Source organism: Lampris incognitus, chromosome 12, assembly GCF_029633865.1.
Source record: "Lampris incognitus isolate fLamInc1 chromosome 12, fLamInc1.hap2, whole genome shotgun sequence".
Taxonomy (NCBI): Eukaryota; Metazoa; Chordata; class Actinopteri; order Lampriformes; family Lampridae; genus Lampris; species Lampris incognitus.
The window spans coordinates 5,221,002-5,242,757 of NC_079222.1; the positions used below are offsets into that span (position 1 = coordinate 5,221,002).

The window sequence follows — 21,756 nt, forward strand, 5'->3', positions numbered from 1 at the left end:
GACCACGGAAATGTTCGGTAAACTGGGGCTTATGAACCGAGATCCCAACAATGGCTGAGGAGGTAGAGGTCAGCAGGGGATATTTTAACAAGGGATGTTCGCACAGGGTTCTCCATGTCAGAGGACACACACTTCTGGAACCTCCCATCACGTCCGTGTGGGCTTTCCTGAGGTACATGCACACCGCCTCCATCAAAAAAAGTACATCGCTACGCAGTCCTTTTTATTTTATTTAAATTTGGTTTATGAGTTTATCATATTTTTTATTTATTTTCAGTTTTGTAGTTTTGGATAGAAAAGAATTGGCTCAAGAGTTCGATATAAACAATTGTTTCAGTTTTGGTCAAGAATTGTTTTTTCAGTAAAACTTTCTGTTTTTGTGGAGTTTGTTCTTTTGTTTTTGCCGTGGTGTTGAAAACGGTGTCAAATATGGACATTTCGACTATTTTAACCAAGCAGGGCTCATAGTTACCAGTTGATCTTTCTTAACTGGTGTGTTATTTAGTGTAACCTGTGTGTGTGTGTGTGTGTGTGTGTGTGTGTGTGTGTGTGTGTGTGTGTGTGTGTGTGTGTGTGTGTGTGTGTGCGTACGCTTGCATGCGTGTGTGTGTGTTAGTATGAGATCTTGCTGTGTGTGCAGGACCACGATGACCCGGCCATCGATGTCTGCAAGAAACTTCTGGGGAAGTACCCCAACGTGGACGCCCGCCTCTTTATAGGTAACTAGATTTCTAACTAACTACTCTGTCAAGATGTTCAACTCCTGCTCTGACTGCTCTCGCAGCCAGTCTCCCAACTAGTCTTCTAACCGGTCTACGTATATGTACCATTCCTCCTCTGACTGGTCTCTAAACTAGTCTCACAAATTAGTTCTCCGTCCCCACGATGTTGAAACACCCGAGGACCTCAGAAAACGTCACCGTTGACGTGCCCCGGCGCAGATACAGGATGTATCTTCAAATCGACTCATATCGAAACCAGCTGAATCATGAACGATAATGTCATAGGCAGTTTCTAAATGCCCCATGCCTGAGAATTGATGAACAATTTCAAGAAAGCTTTTGTAGAAAGCAAGTTTTTACAACAGCAGTACAATATTGGTTAGGACGGCTTGTTGCCTGGTGTAGGTTTTGGTTAACGCTAGCATTTGAGCTAGCAGCGTAGTTTATTCGATTCTAGTAAATGGAAAATGCCATCCTAAAACCCGAGACAGGTGACAATACTGTAATGGAGATGGGCTTGAGGGGTGGTAAATGACACCAGCAGGATCTTATGGCCTTTCTAAAAGCAAATATATGAAATCTTGTGCATGATCTCAATGCACATTTTAAATACAAAGGATGCGGTTCGACATTACAAAAACATCTCATTGTGAAACCGAATCAGGTCATCCTCCCCTAATATTTTGGTCTACAACTCTGATGTGTTCGTCTGTTGTTTGAATATGCACCCCACCTTTCCTTTGTGTTCTACTGTCCAAACCAGGCTGAAAAGAATATTCAGATTGCTAGAATGTTAATTCTGAGTCTGATGAGCTGGATGAATCAGAAAGAAATAGAGGCAGCTTGATGGGGCACAGTTTTAGTCTTGATCATTTTTTCCACTTTAATTTCTGTAATTCACTCAAATGCTGATGCACGTCTCTCTGTAAGTAACCAGTATGTCTTGTCCCATAACTTGTCAAGTCACTTTTATTTGTATTGCCCACAAATCACAAATTTGCTTCAGATTCAGATTCAGATTGAGACAACTTTATTTATCCCAGAAGGGCAATTCAGTTTTTACAATCTCCCCAGACCATACACAAACTCACAGACAAGTGGTTATCAGCTTCAGTGGGCTTTACAGCAACACAACATCCTGTTCTTAGACCCTCGCATCCGATAAGGAACAACTACCTAAAAAACACCTTTAACAGGGAGAAAAAAAATAGGGAGAAATCTCAGGAAGAGCAACAGAGGAGGATCTCTCTCCCAAGATGGACAGGCATGCAATGGATGTTCTGTGTACAGAATAAAATCTACTACTACTTTCAGCCGCTCCCGTTAGGGGTCGCCACAGCGGCTCATCCATTTCCATTTCTGTCATACCAGCCACCTGCATGTCCTCCCTCACCACATCCATAAACCTCCTCTTTGGCCTTCCTGCTTCTCTGGCAGCTCCATATTCAGCATCCTTCTCCACACATGTCCAAACCATTGTCTCCAAACCGTCCAACTTGAGCTGTCCTAATATACTCGTTCCTAATCCTGTCTTTCTTCACTCCCAATGGAAATCGTATCATCTTCATCTCTGCCACCTCCAGCTCCACCTCCTGTCTTTTCAGCAGTGCCACTGTCTCCAAACCATACAACATAGCTGGTCTCACAACCATCTTGTAAACCTTCCCTTTAACTCGTGCTGGTACCCTTCTGTCACAAATCCCTCCTAACACTCTTCTCCACCCACTCCACCCTGCCTGCACTCTCTTCTTCACCTCTCTTCTGCACTCCCCATTACTCTGTACAGTTGACCCCAAGTATTTAAACTCATCCACCTTCGTCACCTCTACTGCTTGCTTCCTCACCATTCCACTGTCCTCCCTCTCATTCATGCATAGGTATTCCGTCTTGCTCCTACTGACTTTCATTCCTCTTCTCTCCCGTGCATACCTCCACCTCTCCAGGCTCTCCTCAACCTGCTCCCTGCTCTCCCTATAAATCACAATGTCATCTGCAAACGTGCACAGAATAAAATAATGATAATGATAATAAAAAAATAATTATAATAATAATAAAGCTTATTTATGTCGCACCTTTCAAACAACGTTACAAGATTCCTTGCACAACAGGATAAAATAACGCATATAGTCAAGATGAAACAACAAACAATTTACAAAATACAACATTGAAAGAGGATAACAGAATTAACTAGTCTTTTAACTACTATTCTAACATAAGTGTGTGTGTGTGTGTGTGTGTGTGTGTGTGTGTGTGTGTGTGTGTGTGTGTGTGTGTGCTTGTGTGTAGGAGGAAAGAAGGTCGGCATCAACCCGAAGATCAACAATTTGATGCCGGGATATGAAGGAGCCAAATATAACCTGGTCTGGATCTGTGACAGTGGTATCAAAGGTAAGTACTACAACTACTACAACAAGTACTACTGCTAACACACTGCTGTTTGTACTCCTGCTACTATCACTACTACTGATGTTACTATGGCAACAGCGATTTCATTTATATTGCACATTTCATTACAAGTACGCTCAAGACTATTGCTAAGGTTAAGGTGACTTTACTGTCTCCCGTGGGAGAACGTTGTCTTGGATTAAGGGAACTGCTACATCAACCAGACATTACCATGTAAACACATTAAATAGGTCCACACGTGCAAATATTAGCCTGAGATAAAACAATTGAAGCCACTCACACTGTTTAAACTTACGAAGTTTCTGGCCGTCCGGGTAGCGTGGCACTCTATTCTGTTGCCTGCCAACATAGGACTCGCCGGATCGAATCCCCGTGTTACCTCCGGCTTGGTTGGGCGTCCTACAGACACAATTGGCTGTGTCTGTGGGTGGGTAGCCAGATGTGGGTATGTGTCCTGGTCGCTGCACTAGCGCCTCCTCTGGTCAGTCGGGCCACCTGTTCGGGGGGGGGCGGGGGAACTGGGGGGAATAGCGTGATTCTCTCATGTGATACGTCCCCCTGGTGAAACTCCTCACTGTCAGGTGAAAAGAAGCGGCTGGTGACTCCACATGTATGGGAGGAGGCATGTGGTAGTCTGCAGCCCTCCCCGGATCGGCAGAGGGGGTGGAGAAACGACCGGGAAGGCTCGGAAGAGTGGGGTAATTGGCCGGATACAATTGGGGAGAAAAGGGGGGGGGCAAAGTTTGAAAGGCAAACATCCACATCTTAGTACATAAATTACAAACAACAGCACATCTCACTTTACATGCTTACAAGCTCACAAGCGATTGGTGGAACCTGCAGTTGTCTTAGAGCCTCCCTGCTGTCCTGTCTGTCCTCCAGGAGCTGCCCGTTAATACGTTTAACTGATAAGAGAATGGTTATAACAGTTGTGCTTACACAGTGGGACCGACCCTGTACCTCCTTCCAGAGTTCGTTAGCACATACTCGGAGGTCAACACATGGGAAGGGTCAGGTAAAATCCTGTTGGCCTGCCGAATAGTGGACTGCTCAAAAACGCCTTGGGGAGTGAGGAGTGTAGGTCTCCCATTATCTTCCCTGCCGTTTTAACCAGACTAAATATTTGTTCTTTAGACATGACAGTTAGATTTTCAAACCAGCTAGTAATAAAACATAAGATGGGCTCTATAGTAGCGCGAGGAAAATGTAACATACAATTCCTGCAGACACCAAAAACCCCCGAGTCTCCGAAGGAAACGGAGGCGCTGATGGATTCTTGCACAGACACTTGCCACATGTGTGCCAGTGAAGCTCAGCGTCAATGTGGACCCCTAAATATTTATAAGAAGTGACTTGTCTAATGTTGTGGCCATGTATGGCAGCAGAGCTGGTGTCCAGTAGAGCTGGGCTCTAACATAATCTCTTCAGACTGTCGTACATTAATGTGTAAGTGATGCTCATCACACCATCACTCCAGCTTTATGTCTGCCGATGTTGGCGTTACTTCAGAGTAAAGTGAGGATAACAGTGTCATCTGAGAAGTTCACGACAAATTGATTAGGTTGGCAGATGACACAGCACTTTGTATACAGAGTAAACGAGAAGGGGGAACTAATGCGATGCGTCACTTCCCCCGTTAGTAACGCATCCTTGAGGGCCCCTGTACTGCGTACTACTACATCAGAAAGTGCTGAATTAAATTTCACTTCTTGTGGCCTGTTTGATAAAAAAAAGAGTAATACCACTTGATCAAAAAAAGGGTTACCCTTCTACTGGACTAGTTTTTGAAGCAGGGTGTGTGGATGAACAGTGTTAAAAAGCAGAACTAAGATAAAAAGCAGTCTGGACTTTCTACGTGGTTCAAGATGAGGTGCAGCATTATGGAGACGGCATCATTTGTGCTGTGATTTCTTACATAGGAAAATTGGTACTGATGTAGGGATGACTCCACCTCCCTACACCTCCCCTCCAGTGATTTCATAACATTGGAGGTTAAGGCCTATAGTCCTTACTTTCCTGGGGACAAGTCTTCTTGGGAACTGGCGTTCTAATGGATTGAGTTCCTCAGCAAATGTTCTTCACAGTAAAGCAGACATGCAATCTGGCCCCATTGCTGTGTTAGTGTGTGTAGTTTTAGGAACCTTGGTACAGTACACCAGTACACGGATCTGTTAACATTCTGTCATCACAAGCGTTACAAGTTACTTCAGCTAAGACTTCACAGCATTCCTTAATGGCGTCTGTTTCAAATCAATTATAGAAATTATTCAGTCCATTTGTCCTCGCACAGAAAGGTGAATCAGTTCATCTGGACACATGTTTAGTGAGAGAAACGTTTCATCATCATCTCTTCAATCTCACCTGACTGCAGGTACCCCCACCCTTATAAACAATACAGTGACTGCAGATACCCCCCACCCTTGTAAACAATACAGTGACTGCAGGTACCCCCACCCTTGTAAACAATACAGTGACTGCAGGTACCCCACCATTATAAACAATACAGTGACTGCAGATACCCCACCCTTATAAACAATACAGTGACTGCAGATACCCCCACCCTTATAAACAATACAGTGACTGCAGATACCCCCCACCCTTATAAACAATACAGTGACTGCAGATACCCCACCCTTATAAACAATACAGTGACTGCAGGTACCCCTCACCCTTATAAACAATACAGTGACTGCAGATACCCCCCACCCTTATAAACAACACAGTGACTGCAGATACCCCACCCTTATAAACAATACAGTGACTGCAGGTACCCCCACCCTTATAAACAATACAGTGACTGCAGATACCCCACCCTTATAAACAATACAGTGACTGCAGGTACCCCCACCCTTATAAACAATACAGCGGCATAACGAACGAAACCAATGATTGGTTTCATATGCAAATTACCGTGACCATTAACTAGAGTTACAACGGCCATGTGTAGTATTTACACAGGATTGGGGAATCGTTGGGGGGCGTCCGGGTAGCGTAGCGGTCTATTCCATTGCCTAGCAACACAGGGATCGGCGGTTCGAATCCTCGTGTTACCACCGGCTTGGTCGGGCGTCCCTACAGACACAATTGGCCGTGTCTGCAGATGGGAAGCCGGATGTGGTTATGTGTCCTCGTCGCTACACTAGCGCCTCCTCTGGTCGGTCGGGGCGCTTGTTCAGGGGGGAGGGGGAACTGGGGGGAATAGCATGATCCTCCCACGTGCTACGTCCCCCTGGTGAAACTCCTCACTGTCAGGTGAAAAGAAGCGGCTGGTGACTCCACATGTACCGGAGGAGGCATGTGGTAGTCTGCAGCCCTCCCCGGATCGGCAGAGGGGGGTGGAGCAGAGACCGGGACAGCTCAGAAGAGCGGGTAATTGGCTGGATACAGCAAGGGAGAAAAAGGGAGGACCCCCCCCCCCCCTCAAATAAAGGAGTTCATATTAGTCGTCTCTCGAATTGGACAAATCTTGTTCCGTCCACTCCTTATGCTGTGTCCATGCTGCCCTCGTCTGCTGATTGAGGTCCTTTTGTGCAGCCTTCAGTCCTGCAGTGTCTCCTGAGCCGTAGGCCATTTCCTTCCTATTAACACATTCCTTAATTACTTTTTTGATATAGGATTTATTTTTTGGATATCTCTTAATAGTTTAATGAGATATGAATTAAATCCACACGGACAGGGATCATAAGAATAATAATAATGGATTACATTTATATATAGGGCTTTATCTAGACACCCAAAGTGCTTCACAGTGGAGGGGGGAAACTCACTTCAACCACCACCAGTGTGTAGCACCACCTGGGTGATGCACGGCAGCCATTTTGCATCAGAATGCTCACCACACATCGGCTTGAGGTGGAGAGGGAGGAATCATTGGGCCAATTACATGGTGGGGGGGGTGATTAGGTGGGCAGACGGAGAGAGGCAGGTTGGGAATTTTGCCATGGGATCTTTAATGACCACAGTGAGTCAGGACCTCGGTGTAACGTCTCATCCAAAGGACGGCGTCTCCTACAGCACAGTGTCCCCGTCACTGCACGCACTGGGGTTTCTTTTTTGTGGTTGTTTTTATTAGGACCAGAAGGAATACTGCCCCCTACTGGCCCACCAACACCACTTCCAGCAGTAACTCAGTTTTCTCAGGAGGTCTCCCATCCAATTACTAGCCAATCAATCAGTCAATGAAGTCGCATTTTATAGTGCTTTTCTAACTGCAACAGCCCTCAAAGTGCTTTACAATTAATTGACTCACACACACACACACTCACACACACCAACAAGAATTCCACAAAGTATAGGCCTATTCCCATATCAGCTTAGCTTCCATCATTTGGCAGAGCCAGGGTTCATGTTGGTATGGCTGCCATCCAAACCGGCTATAGGCAGTGATTGATTCTGTCAGTATCTGATGCTGGAAGAAAATGTCTCGGTCCGTGCAGAGAAAGCATCCTCTCAGCTCCTCTGTAGTCTCACTAGTCCACACCTTTACAGTCTTCATTACTGGTTTACTGGAGTTAAGACTGACCGATAGGTAGGGAGCACTTGGATAACATTATGATCAGAATTGCCAAGGCTGTGTAGGCATCCTCAATACCACCATCGCAAGAATGTTGTCGTTCCTCAAGCTGCACTTAATATGTTGATGAAAGCCTGGCAGGGGTTTCTCCAGTCCGCAATGGGTAAAATCACCTGGGATGTGTGTGTGTGTGTGTGTGTGTGTGTTTGTGTGTGTTTCTGTTTGTTTGTTTAGTAAAACCTGACACCCTGACAGATCTGGCCAATCAGATGACAGAGAAGGTGGGATTGGTACACGGCTTGCCATACGTGGCGGACAGACAAGGCTTCGCCGCTACGTTGGAGCAGGTAAGACATTAGCATTGACGTTAACGTCCACCCCGACCCGTTAGCCAGGGGCTAGTGAGTCTATTCATCCGTGATCGTTAACAATATAAACAATAAAAAGCCTCCTCCATCCTGGCACACCAAGTGGGGTCAACCACACACACGTGTTGGCTTTCGGTCGAGGCCGTGTGTACCGCCGGTCAAAGTTCACCAAAGTTGAACTCCACGCGAAGCAAAGACGCATTTCTTTCGCCACCGAAAGCGAATTTTGTTATTCGTCCCTTCGCTCACATAGCGTGGAAGTGAACGGGAGGCGTATCTTCGCCAGTGTTTATTTTGTGCATGTGTGACCTACGCTGTACCCTTAGCAGACTAATGTCACCCCAGGTTTAATGAACTCTAACCCCCCCCCCCACACACACACACACCCACACACACACTAATTGTGAACATGTGTTGCAGGTGTACTTTGGGACATCCCACCCACGGTCGTACATCTCAGCTAATGTGATGGGGATCATATGTGTGACAGGCATGTCCTGCCTGATGAGGAAAGACGTGTTGGACCAGGCGGGGGGGCTGATCACCTTCGCACAGTACATCGCTGAGGATTATTTCATGGCTAAAGCTATAGCAGACAGGTAAGCGGTAAGCTTGTGGCGGTAAATTGAGCGTCAATGCTAACACCAGTCTGTCATCAGTATTTATGGCTAAAACTGTAACACACAGGTATGCTAATATGAGTCTGTGTTTGGTATGTATGGGTAAAGCTAATAGCAGTAACGTAAGTGTCAGTGCTGACCTCCGTCTCTTTGAAGACAAATGGAGGGCGTCTGGGAAGCATAGCGGTCTATTTCATCGCCTACCAACACAAGGGTCGGCGGTTCGAATCCCCATGTTACCTCTGGCTTTGGTCAGGCAATCCCTACAGGCACAATTGGCCGTGTCTGCAGATGGGAAGCCACAGATTTATGTGTCTTGGTCACTGCACTAACGCCTCCTCTGGTCTGTCGGGGTACCTGTTCAGGGAGGGGGGGGCTTGAGGGGGGTGTAGTGCCTGATCCTCCCACATGCTACATCCCCCTGGCAAAACTCCTCACTGTCAGGTGAAAAGAAGCGGCTGGTCACTCCACATGTATGGGAGGAGGCATGTGGTAGTCTGCAGCCCTCCCCGGATCGGCAGAGGGGGTGGAGCAGCGACCGGGACGGCTCGGAAGAGTGGGGTAATTGGCCAAGTACAACTGGGGAGAAAATCCAAAACAGAAAAGAAAACAAATGGAAGTTAATCACCATAACTCTTCAGTCACTTCAATCAATAAATCTGGCAGCTAATCAAGTGCTTAAATTTAGCTATTAAACGTGCTTTGCTAATGCCTGCACCGGTGCTAACAACCTAGCACACAGCACATCTGGCATGCTAACAGTAGTCAAGTCAAGTCAAGTCAATTTTATTTGTATAGCCCAGTACAAATTTGCCTCAGTGGGCTTTACAGCAACACAACATCCTGTCCGTAGACCCTCTCATTGGTAAGGAACAACTCCCTAAAAACCTGTAACAGGGAGAAAAAATAGGGAGAACCCTCGGGGAGCTCAACAGAGGAGCACAAGGCTGGACATCTGCGGACAAGGCTGAGCTACTGCTGACGGTAGCAGGTCTTTCGTCAGGCCCGGATCTAAGGCTGTCTGGAGTGCCCGTCATCTACTCATATATTTTCGTAATGTGTGTGTGTGTGTGTGTGTGTGTGTGTGTGTGTGTGTGTGTGTGTGTGTGTGTGTTAGTTAGTGTAGATAGCGGGACCGAAAACTAAAGCATTTATGATCCTAATTCTTTTTGGAGGTGGTAGGTATTGTCTCAGAGAGTAAGGGAAAAATCCCAGAAAATTAAAATTTTTGCATAATTTTGCATAAATATGCAAAATATGCATTTTTCTAAAAATGGCTAAAAACCACTTTTCTCGGCGTTTCAGATGATTCTGAGCATCTTTGATTTTTTTCACCTATATAAAAATGTTTTTCTGGGGCTTAAAAATGTTTTGGCATTATGCAAAATATATATGCACTAGAAGAACCCCGCTACAATGTAGCGGTTTGGTTATCCACCCATCTAAATCTCCCTCCTCTTCATCCTGCCAGCTAACCGCCTTCCCCCTGCCCCTAAACCCCCCCCACTCCAACTCCCTCCCCCCAAATGCTCAGAATCATCTGAAATGCCGAGAAAAGTGTTTTTAGCCATTTTTAGAAAATGCATATTTTGCATAATTGTGCATAATTATTGTAATTATTTTAATGTTCTGCTATTTTTCTGGTCCTCTCTGGAACAATACCTACCACCTCCAAAATAAATGAGGATCATAAATGCATTTTTGCAAAAATGCATTTATTTTGCATAATGCCAAAACATTTGTCCCAGAATTTTTTTTTTATATAGGTGAAAAAATCAGATGCTCAGAATCATCTGAAACGCCGAGAAAAGTGGTTTTTTATCAATTTTTAGAAAAATGCATATTTATGCATAATTAATTATGCATAATTCTGAGCAGTTGGAGTGGGGGGGGGGTTTAGGGGCAGGGGGAAGGCGGTTAGCTGGCAGGATGAAGAGGAGGGAGATTTAGACGGGTGGGTAACCAAACCGCTACATTGTAGCGGGGTTCCTCTCGCGTGTAACATAATCCTAGCCGAAAGAAGCTGCTCTAACTCACAGACACGTCTCTGTAGCAGAGACAACCTGTCTGTAACTACGGAACAGTCACCACACCATGGTTTTAACGAGGCGGCCTTGACTGCAAAGGCAGTGAAGCTAACTGCTAAGCTAGGCTAAGCTCGAAGCTAGTTAACAGACTAGGAACAAAAGTCTGCCGCCTTACACAAGAGTCGCTTGAGAGAGAAAACTAGTGAGTCTAGCAATAAGTGGACTAAGCACGGAAAATAGCAAAGTCAGCAGAGTCTCCTGCTGTTGGTCACTCCTCTCAGTAGTGCAGGGGCAAGCTGGACAATCCCGGCTAACGCTAACACGTCTGCTACGGTTTGAAGCTGCCGGGTTTTGCGGGTTTGCACTTTTCATGGAATTTAAGAGCCACAGATCAGATGCCCTGACCGTTTGCCCTGATCTCTGTCCTCTCTTCTCCCATCTCTCCGCCAGGGGCTGGAAGTTCTCCATGGCAACACAGGTGGCCATGCAAAACTCTGGCTCATACTCAATCGCCCAGTTCCAGTTGCGCATGATAAGGTAAGTGCATTCCCACCTGCTCCTACCCTCTCAGCCAGCCAGCCACTTTCATAGAGCCCAAATGGAATGTTCTAGCTCCTTCACTACCAAGCTAGCTAGCTAGCTAGCCCATCAATGAACAGACCGTTTGTGTGTGTTTGTGTGTTTTTAGGTGGGCAAAACTGCGAATCAACATGCTGCCGGCCACCATTGTGGAGCCGATCTCCGAGTGCTTTGTTGCCGGTCTGATCATCAGCTGGGCGGCCCACCATCTCTTCAGGTACATCCAGGGTCGTTTCTGTGAATTCAGCCCACAAACCTTTGACAAGACTTCAATCTCAAATCACCTGATAACTTGTATCAAATAATATTTGCCTCTAACTAACCTCTGTCTAATATTAGCCTTTATCTAACCTCTGTCTAATATTAGCCTTTATCTAACCTCTGTCTAATATTATCCTTTATCTAACCTCTGTCTAATATTAGCCTTTATCTATCCTCTGTCTAATATTAGCCTTTATCCAACCTCTGTCTAATATTATCCTTTATCTAACCTCTGTCTAATATTAGCCTTTATCTAACCTCTGTCTAATATTAGCCTTTATCCAACCTCTGTCTAATATTATCCTTTATCTAACCTCTGTCTAATATTAGCCTTTATCCAACCTCTGTCTAATATTAGCCTTTATCTAACCTCTGTCTAATATTAGCCTTTATCTAACCTCTGTCTAATATTAGCCTTTATCTAACCTCTGTCTAATATTAGCCTTTATCTAACCTCTAATATTGTCCTTTATCTAACCTCTGTCTAATATTAGCCTTTATCTAACCTCTGTCTAATATTAGCCTTTATCTAACCTCTGTCTAATATTAGCCTTTATCTAACCTCTGTCTAATATTAGCCTTTATCTAACCTCTGTCTAATATTAGCCTTTATCCAACCTCTGTCTAATATTAGCCTTTATCTAACCTCTGTCTAATATTAGCCTTTATCCAACCTCTGTCTAATATTAGCCTTTATCTAACCTCTGTCTAATATTAGCCTTTATCTAACCTCTGTCTAATATTAGCCTTTATCTAACCTCTGTCTAATATTATCCTTTATCTAACCTCTGTCTAATATTATCCTTTATCTAACCTCTGTCTAATATTAGCCTTTATCTAACCTCTGTCTAATATTAGCCTTTATCCAACCTCTGTCTAATATTGTCCTTTATCTAACCTCTGTCTAATATTAGCCTTTATCTAACCTCTGTCTAATATTATCCTTTATCCAACCTCTGTCTAATATTAGCCTTTATCTAACCTCTGTCTAATATTAGCCTTTATCTAACCTCTGTCTAATATTAGCCTTTATCTAACCTCTGTCTAACATTAGCCTTTATCTAACCTCTGTCTAATATTGTCCTTTATCTAACCTCTGTCTAATATTAGCCTTTATCTAACCTCTGTCTAATATTAGCCTTTATCTAACCTCTGTCTAATATTAGCCTTTATCTAACCTCTGTCTAATATTAGCCTTTATCTAACCTCTGTCTAATATTGTCCTTTATCTAACCTCTGTCTAATATTAGCTTTTATCTAACCTCTGTCTAATATTATCCTTTATCCAACCTCTGTGTAATATTAGCCTTTATCTAACCTCTAATATTGTCCTTTATCTAACCTCTGTCTAATATTAGCCTTTATCTAACCTCTGTCTAATATTATCCTTTATCCAACCTCTGTCTAATATTAGCCTCTGACTAACAATATTAGCCCTTAACACTAGAACGACCAAGACGGGCATTTTGACAGTTTGGGATTTTCAAAGTTTAATAACGTTGTGGGGGGGAACAAAGATACAGACCTGCCGCTCCCTGAATTCTCCTAAAATTGTATATATTTGCATTAAAATGAGTTTTAGATCAATTGCACAAAAAAAAGTTGTGATAAGATCTACCTAGAACGACCACAAGCGGTCAACATGACCGGCTCGTGATTTGCGCGTGATGGTGTGCGTCATGCCAGTATTTATGACGTGTTGGTGGCGTCATTTCCTTCGTGAAGTTCGTTGCTGTGTCCTAGAAACACACTAGCGCCCTCCAGTGGAGAGAAATAGTCTAAACTTGGTTTTTGATGATGTCCAACATGTCTGGTTACAGACACCATTACAGACGCACCATGACTACCACCGAGGCGCTGCAGGATTTACAGGCGCTGGACAGCAGCCATTTTAAATTGTTTAAAAAATAGTATTAAAGTTGTTAAAAGGTTCATTTTGGTGTTAGTTAGTTTCATAACAGACATACTAACACATGTAATGCAATAATATCTCAACTGGGTATTTATCTTGACACAATAAAGAGTTTAAAAACCGTGGCAGTCAAAATGACCGCCCAGGGTCGTTCTAGTTGTTTTTTACGTTTCGATTGTTGTTTGGGACTGTTTCAGTATTTATTTTCAGTTTTTAATTTCGCGTTTTATAGGCCTTGTTATGTTTGTTAGATTAGCAACATGTGTTTTCTGTTTAGTTTTTCAGGCAATATTTTCACTTTTTCAATTTTGCTATTCAAGTTCGACCATGTCTCTCTGAAGTTTAAATTGTTTAAAAATAGTATTAAAGTTGTTAAAAGGTTCATTTTGGTGTTAGTTAGTTAGTTTCATAACAGACATGCTGACATATGTAATGCATTAATATCTCAGTTGGGTATTTATCTTGACAGAATAATAGAGTTTAAAAACCGGCCATCAGTTTGACCGCTCACGGTCGGTTTAGGTGGGAATGAAATCCCGGTCGTTTTAATAACACATGTATATTCTGTATTATTATGTTTTTTGTTTGTTTTTTTTGTTTTTTGTTTTTTTTTTTGGTGCCATTTTTGGCCACAGGTGGGACATCATGGTCTTCTTCATGTGCCACTGTCTGGCCTGGTTCATTGCTGACTACATCCAGCTCCGGGGAATACAGGTATATAGTATATACACCCACTCACTCAGATGTGCACACACATGTAAATATTGATGTGTAACTGCTGTTGAACAGCATGGCCTTTAAACAAATATGGATATTTAGTTCTGAGGGTGGGATTCTGTCTCAGAAATTACAATAAAATATTTACATGTGTGAATATTATTCTGCGGTATTGAAAATGAACTTGTGTTTAACGACCTCTTGTCTTGACACTGATTTTTCTCTACCATTCCTCTGGAAGGGATGAACATTTACTTCTTAACTTATTATAACATATTACAGACAGGGCGGCAGGGTGGTGCAGTGGTTACCACGGTCGCCTCACAGCAAGAAGGTCCTGGGTTCGAGCCCCGGGGTAGTCCAACCTTGGGGGTCGTCCCGGGTCGTCCTCTGTGTGGGGTTTGCATGTTCTCCCCGTGTCTGTGTGGGTTTCCTGCGGGGGCTCCGGTTTCCTCCCACCGTCCAAAGACATGTAGGTCAGGTGAATCGGCCGTACTACATTGTCCCTAGGTGTGAATGTGTGTGTGTGTGTGTGTGTGGGCCCTGTGATGGACTGGCGGCCTGTCCAGGGTGTCTCCCCACCTGCCGTCCAATGACTGCTGGGATAGGCTCCAGCATCCCCGCCCCCCTGAGTAGAGTAAGCGGTTTGGATGATGGGTGGACGGATTTTTATTGCAGATGTACAAATACAGCATCCAATAGTAGCAAATATGTCACATTTTATATTTTTAGAAGACATACAAAACAAATGGAACAGACAAAACAACAGCTGAACCCCCCCCTTCCTATACACTAGCAGCAGTGGGCGGGGCCAACTCCAGCTCCACATTCCTATACACTAGCAGCAGTGGGCGGGACCAACCCCAGCTCCACATTCCTATACACTAGCAGCAGTGGGCGGGGCCAACCCCAGCTCCACATTCCTATACACTAGCAGCAGTGGGCGGGGCCAACCCCAGCTCCACATTCCTATACACTAGCAGTAGTGGGCGGGGCCAACCCCAGCTCCACATTCCTATACACTAGCAGCAGTGGGCGGGGCCAACCCCAGCTCCACATTCCTATACACTAGCAGCAGTGGGCGGGGCCAACCCCAGCTCCAGATTCCTATACACTAGCAGCAGTGGGCGGGGCCAACCCCAGCTCCACATTCCTATACACTAGCAGCAGTGGGCGGGGCCAACCCCAGCTCCACATTCCTATACACTAGCAGCAGTGGGCGGGGCCAACCCCAGCTCCACATTCCTATACACTCGCAGTAGTGGGCGGGGCCAACCCCAGCTCCACATTCCTATACACTAGCAGTAGTGGGCGGGGCCAACCCCAGCTCCACATCCCTATACACTACCAGCAGTGGGCGGGGCCAACCCCAGCTCCAGATTCCAGCTGTTAGCCTAAGTCTATAACGTTTTACAACCTGAACCCAACAAGAGTCAGAGATACAAAACATGCTTATTTGTGTTATAACGAACGTTTAATGAGCTAGCCATAACAGCAGGCTTAACAGTGTAACACCGCAACAGTTTTCTGACAATGAACAGTCTGTAATGAATAGAGCAAGGTAGTGCCGTCATAATAACAGCAGTACACATTTCAACAACTTAACAGTTTATAAATGAAAATAAATGAGGGGCCTTATATAGAATAAAATAAACTGTAATTGGGCGTCCGGGTAGTGTAGCGGTCTATTCCGTTGCCTACCAACACGGAGCTCGCCTGTTCGAATTCCCCGTGTTACCTCCGGCTTGGTCGAGAAATGTGGAAGGACAGATGGTGGTCGATTTTGCGAAAAGGATGGAAATGGCTGTGGTGAATACATATTTCAAGAAGAGGGAGGAACACAGGGTGACGTACAAGAGTGGAGGAAAGTGCACACAGGTGGACTATATCTTATGTAGAAGGCACCATCTAAAAGGGATTGGAGACTGCAAGGTGGTGACAGGGGAGAGCGTAGCCAGGCAGCATCGGATGGTGGTCTGTAGGATGACTTTGGAGACCAAGAAGAGGAAGCGAGTGAAGACACAGCCGAAGATTAAATGGTGGAAGTTGAAGAAGGAAGACTGTTGTGTGGAGTTCAGGCAGGAGTTAAGACAGGCACTAGGTGGTAGTGAAGAGTTGCCAGATGGCTGGAAAACCACTGCAGAAATAGTGAGGGAGACAGCTAGGAAGGTACTTGGTATGTCATCAGGACAGAGGAAGGAAGACAAGGAGACTTGGTGGTGGAATGAGGAAGTACAGCAAATTATACAGAGGAAAAGGTTGGCAAAGAAGAAGTGGGATAGTCAGAGAGATGAAGAAAGTAGACAGGAGTACAAGGAGATGCAGCGTAAAGCAAAGAGAGAGGTGGCAAAGGCAAAGGAAAAGGCGTATGGTGAGTTGTATGACAGGTTAGACACTAAGGAAGGAGAAAAGGACTTGTACCGATTGGCTAGACAGAGGGACCAAGCTGCAAAGGATGTGCAGCAAGTTAGGGCGATCAAGGATAGAGATGGAAATGTGCTGACAAGCGAGGAGAGTGTGCTGAGAAGGTGGAAGGAATACTTTGAGGGGCTGATGAATGAAGAAAATGAGAGAGAGAGAAGGTTGGATGATGTAGGGATAGTGAATCAGGAAGTTCAGCGGATTAGCAAGGAGGAAGTGAGGGCAGCTATGAAGAGGATGAAGAATGGAAAGGCAGTTGGTCCTGATGACATACCTGTGGAGGCATGGAGATGTTTAGGAGAGATGGCAGTGGAGTTTCTAACTAGATTGTTTAACACAATCCTGGAAAGTGAGAGGATGCCTGAGGAGTGGAGAAGAAGCATACTGGTACCGATTTTCAAGAACAAGGGCGATGTGCAGAACTGTAACAACTACAGAGGTATAAAGTTGATCAGCCACAGCATGAAGATTTGGGAAAGAGTAATAGAAGCTAGGTTAAGAGGAGAGGTGATGATCAGCAGCAGCAGTATGGTTTCATGCCACGAAAGAGCACCACAGATGCGATGTTTGCTTTGAGAATGTTGATTGAGAAGTATAGAGAAGGCCAGAAAGAGTTGCATTGTGTCTTTGTAGATTTAGAGAAAGCTTATGACAGAGTGCCGAGAGAGGAGGTGTGGTATTGTATGAGGAAGTCAGGAGTTGCAGAGAAGTATGTAGGAGTGGTGCAGGATATGTATGAGGGAAGTGTGACAATGGTGAGGTGTGCGGTTGGAATGACAGATGGGTTCAAGGTGGAGGTGGGATTACATCAAGGATCGGCTCTTAGCCCTTTCTTGTTTGCAATGGTGATGGACAGGTTGACGGACAAGATCAGGCAGGAGTCTCCATGGACGATGATGTTCGCGGATGACATTGTGATCTGTAGCGAGAGTAGGGTGCAGGTGGAGGAGAGCCTGGAGAGGTGGAGGTATGCACTGGAGAGAAGAGGAATGAAAGTCAGTAGGAGCAAGACGGAATACCTATGCGTGAATGAGAGGGAGGACAGTGGAATGGTCAGGATGCAAGGAGTGGAGGTGACGAAGGCGTATGAGTTTAAATACTTGGGGTCAACTGTCCAAAGTAACGGGGAGTGCAGTAGAGAGGTGAAAAAGAGAGTGCAGGCAGGGTGGAGTGGGTGGAGAAGTGTGTCAGGAGTGATTTGCGACAGAAGGGTACCAGCAAGAGTTAAAGGGAAAGTTTACAAGATGGTTGTGAGACCAGCTATGTTATATGGTTTGGAGACAGTGGCACTGACGAAAAGACAGGAGGCGGAGCTGGAGGTGGCAGAGTTGAAGATGCTAAGATTTTCACTGGGAGTGATGAAGAAGGACAGGATTAGGAACGATGATATTAGAGGGACCGCTCAGGTTGGACGGTTTGGAGACAAAGCAAGAGAGGCAAGATTGAGATGGCTTGGACATGTGTGGAGGAGAGATGCTGAGTATATTGGGAGAAGGATGCTGAATATGGAGCTGCCAGGGAAGAGGAGAAGAGGAAGGCCAAAGAGGAGGTTTATGGATGTGGTGAGGGAAGACATGCAGGTGGCTGGTGTGACAGAGGAAGACGCAGAAGACAGGAAGAAATGGAAACGGATGATCCGCTGTGGCGACCCCTAACGGGAGCAGCCGAAAGTAGTAGACCTCCGGCTTGGTCGGGCGTCCCTACAGACACAATTGGCCGTGTCTGCGGGTGGGAAGCCGGATGTGGGTATGTGTCCTGGTTGCTGCAACCGGTGGGGGGGTGAGGGGGGTGGCGTGATCCTCCCACGCGCTACGTCATGTCCCCCTGGTGAAACTCCTCACTGTCAGGTGAAAAGAAGCGGCTGGCGACTCCACATGTATGGGAGGAGGCATGTGGTAGTCTGCAGCCCTCTCCGGATCGGCAGAGGGGGTGGAGCAGCGACCGGGACGTTCGGAAGAGTGGGGTAATTGGCCGGGTATAATTGGGAGAAAAAAAACCCCCATTCCACATGCACTTGCACATTGGTCCACAGCACTCTTGTGCGTCAGAGCTCTTAAGGTGCTCGGTATTTGTTACTTTAGGCACCTCCTCCTTCACTACCTTTACCTGCTGTATGATGTATTTCCTTTCTCAAGGTTATAAAGTTGCATTGTAAAACAGTTTTTTTTATGCTGCCTGAGGAAGAGAGCCTCATCTCAAAACACCTCGCCAGCAACTACCTACAGCAGTGCATACAGAGCCTCGCCGGCTCCATGATCATCTGTGAGCTTTTTGCTTCATAGAGCCCAATACAAACACATGTTTTATTACAAGCAGTTTCCTCAGCCTGGCAATTATCAGTGTCTAACCCAAACCTAGACACAAGGACGCTACCGCCATTTTGATTACTAAGTAATAATAGTAACAGTAATAACAATAAGTAGATATTCATCAGATACAGACATTATCTATTTGCTTCAACAGTTTGATTTTGTCAACTTTCTCACCATTACTGTTTAAGAAATCACAAGGCAGTACTTGGCTGTGCAGACGGTGTGCCGAGTAGACTGTGCAGAGATTTATCTGCAGGTCTCTTCAGGTCGCTGGACTCTCTGTCTTACTTTATGCTTTTATAATGCTTTTTTCTTATCTTTTGCCTGTAAAGCGTTTTGGATGGCCTCTGCAATGATAAGGCGCTAGACAAATAAACTTGGCCTTGCCTGCAGTTGAGGGTGCAGCTCCCTGAGTCGCCACTAGATGGCAGTGATTGACTAACAAGTTCACAAGTGTATTTGGTTGTCCAGGGCACAGATGGGGACGCTGCATCGTATTGGCAAGTAGGCAAAACTACATGGGACACCAGACATGACTGGAAACCCCTATTTTCAACATTTAGCTGTGATTGACACTGAAATAAAGCCCAATAGTTTTTACAAAAAAAATAAAAGCTGAAATTTACTCCAATAAATGTAAAAAACATTATTAGAATATTTCCAGTTTCCCCCCACAGTAGCTTCAGTCTACTGAAACATATTTATAGATGACTAGCTTTTAAAAATGCCCTCAGATATCAACTGAGGAAATATTTATGAATTACAGCGATTCACTTCAACACCCAAAGTTAAAAGTTGGACCGAAACTGAAATATTTTCTATCATTAGTTATGACTTTAACTGTGATGCGTTGTGTATCATCTGTTCACTGGGACATGGCAGAGTTTAGTTTTTCTACATTTCTCTTTCTGATAGCCCTGCCTCAGCTTCTCTGTCGTTTTAACTCATGCTCATGATGTCATCACACACATGTACATACAGCCAATCGGTCAAATCGTCGTAATGTGAAACCCCGCCCACCCGACCCTTGCTTGAGCTTGTCACGGAAAGCTCAGCTCATGAATATTAATGAGGACTAGGCCACTCCCTCACGTGTATTGAGACAGTTGTAAAGCGTTATGGATAAATGTCGTGATGCGTGCTCAGTACTCCAGGTAAGGAGGTGCCAGAAAGTTGACTCAGTTCATCTTGACTCAACGCTGTGTTCAGATGAACTGAGTCAACTTTGTGCGAGTGAAGGACGAAGGTGTAAAAAACACAACATTCGTCATTTACAAGTAGAAAATGTCGCTGACTGTTTTAAATGCCATGTTCATGAAAAGTTCAACCAGGGCAGCACGGGGGCGCAGTCGACTCTCAGCAAGAAGGTCCTGGGTTCGAGCCCCGGGGTAGTCCAACCTTGGGGGTCGTCCCGGGCCGTCCTCTGTGTGGAGTTTGCATGTTCTCCCCGTGTCTGTGTGGGTTTCCTCCCACAGTCCAAAGACATGTAGGTCAGGTGGATCGGCCGTACTAAATTGTCCCTAGGTGTTTGTGTGTGTGTGTGTGTTGGCCTTGTGATGGTCTGGCGGCCTGTCCAGGGTGTCTCCCCATCTACCGCCCAACGACTGCTGGGATAGGCTCCAGCATCCTCGCGACCCTCGGCGGGATAAGCGGCTTGGATAATGGATGGATGGATGGATTCAGTGTTTTTATGTTCATCTCTCCTCTTGTCCACAGGGAGGCGCTCTGCCCTTCAGTAAGCTGGACTACGCGGTGGCCTGGTTCATCCGCGAGTCGCTGGCCGTCCACATCTTCCTGTCGGCCCTCTGGGATCCGACCGTCAGTTGGAGGAGTGGCCGCTACCGACTCCGCTGCGGAGGCACGGCTGAGGAGATCCTCGACCTCTGAACCCGGCAGCAAACATAAACGGACGCAACGCCCCACAGTTGACAAGCAAACGCAAACACACAACGCTGGAGGTGTGGCCGCTGTTGCCTCCGCCGTGGAGGCCCCGGCCGAGAAGATCCCGGATTTCTGAAACGGAACAAACGAAGAAATCAACAACAACAAATGGTAAACAAACAGGAAAGGTCACCTGGAGGAGCGGCAACTGTTGTCAACGCTGTGGAGGCCCGTTAAGAGGAGGTGCCGGACCTCCCAAACCATCGAGCAACACCTAACACGATGAAAGAAACAACGACACTAACACCATTCACAACCACAAACACACCCAACAGAAACCGAACAAGCTGCCGACTCCGGCCTGTTCCGCACAACGACGACACAACACACAAACAAAAACAAGACAAACAAAAAGAGGAGCGCGACTGGCTTCTCCAGCGAGAGAGAGAGAGAGACTGGCTTTCAAAACAAACAAAAAAAAAGAAGAAGAAGAAGATGATGTCATTTCCGTTGTTTTAATAATGTGTTTTGTTTAATGTATTTGTCTGCGGGGGGGGGGTGAGAGAAACAGTGTTTTACTTTGGTGCTTCTGTACGAAATTAATCTATAAAAGACTGAAAACTCAGAACCTGGTTTGTCCTTCACTGAGGAACATGTTCGTCCGTTTCTTCTTTGTCCACTGATTCGTCCGTTTCTTCTTTGTCCACTGATTCGTCCCTTTCTTCTTTGTCCACTGATTCGTCCCTTTCTTCTTTGTCCACTGATTCGTCCCTTTCTTCTTTGGTTCACTGATTCGTCCGTTTCTTCTTTGTCCACTGATTCATCCGTTTCTTCTTTGTCCACTGATTCGTCCCTTTCTTCTTTGTCCACTGATTCGTCCATTTCTTCTTTGGTTCACTGATTCGTCCGTTTCTTCTTTGTCCACTGATTCGTCCCTTTCTTCTTTGGTTCACTGATTCGTCCGTTTCTTCTTTGTCCACTGATTCGTCCCTTTCTTCTTTGTCCACTGATTCGTCC

At 45.5% G+C, this 21,756-nt stretch overlaps 1 protein-coding gene across 2 annotated transcripts in view; it reads left to right on the plus strand.

Moving 5' to 3' along the window:
* The window catches only part of ugcg (UDP-glucose ceramide glucosyltransferase), a 42,461-nt gene extending 21,173 nt beyond the window's left edge, over nucleotides 1–21,288 (plus strand). The window contains exons 3-10 of one of the 2 annotated variants that reach the window (XM_056290914.1): nucleotides 617–719; nucleotides 3,009–3,110; nucleotides 7,876–7,988; nucleotides 8,430–8,608; nucleotides 11,107–11,193; nucleotides 11,345–11,452; nucleotides 14,044–14,122; nucleotides 20,575–21,288. In XM_056290914.1, coding sequence (XP_056146889.1) covers nucleotides 617–719; nucleotides 3,009–3,110; nucleotides 7,876–7,988; nucleotides 8,430–8,608; nucleotides 11,107–11,193; nucleotides 11,345–11,452; nucleotides 14,044–14,122; nucleotides 20,575–20,745 — 942 coding nt within the window. In that variant the 3' untranslated portion in view covers nucleotides 20,746–21,288. The remainder of the gene's footprint in view (nucleotides 1–616; nucleotides 720–3,008; nucleotides 3,111–7,875; nucleotides 7,989–8,429; nucleotides 8,609–11,106; nucleotides 11,194–11,344; nucleotides 11,453–14,043; nucleotides 14,123–20,574) is intronic. The other variant, XM_056290915.1, reaches the window with a different exon arrangement.
* Nucleotides 21,289–21,756: the final 468 nt, after the last annotated feature.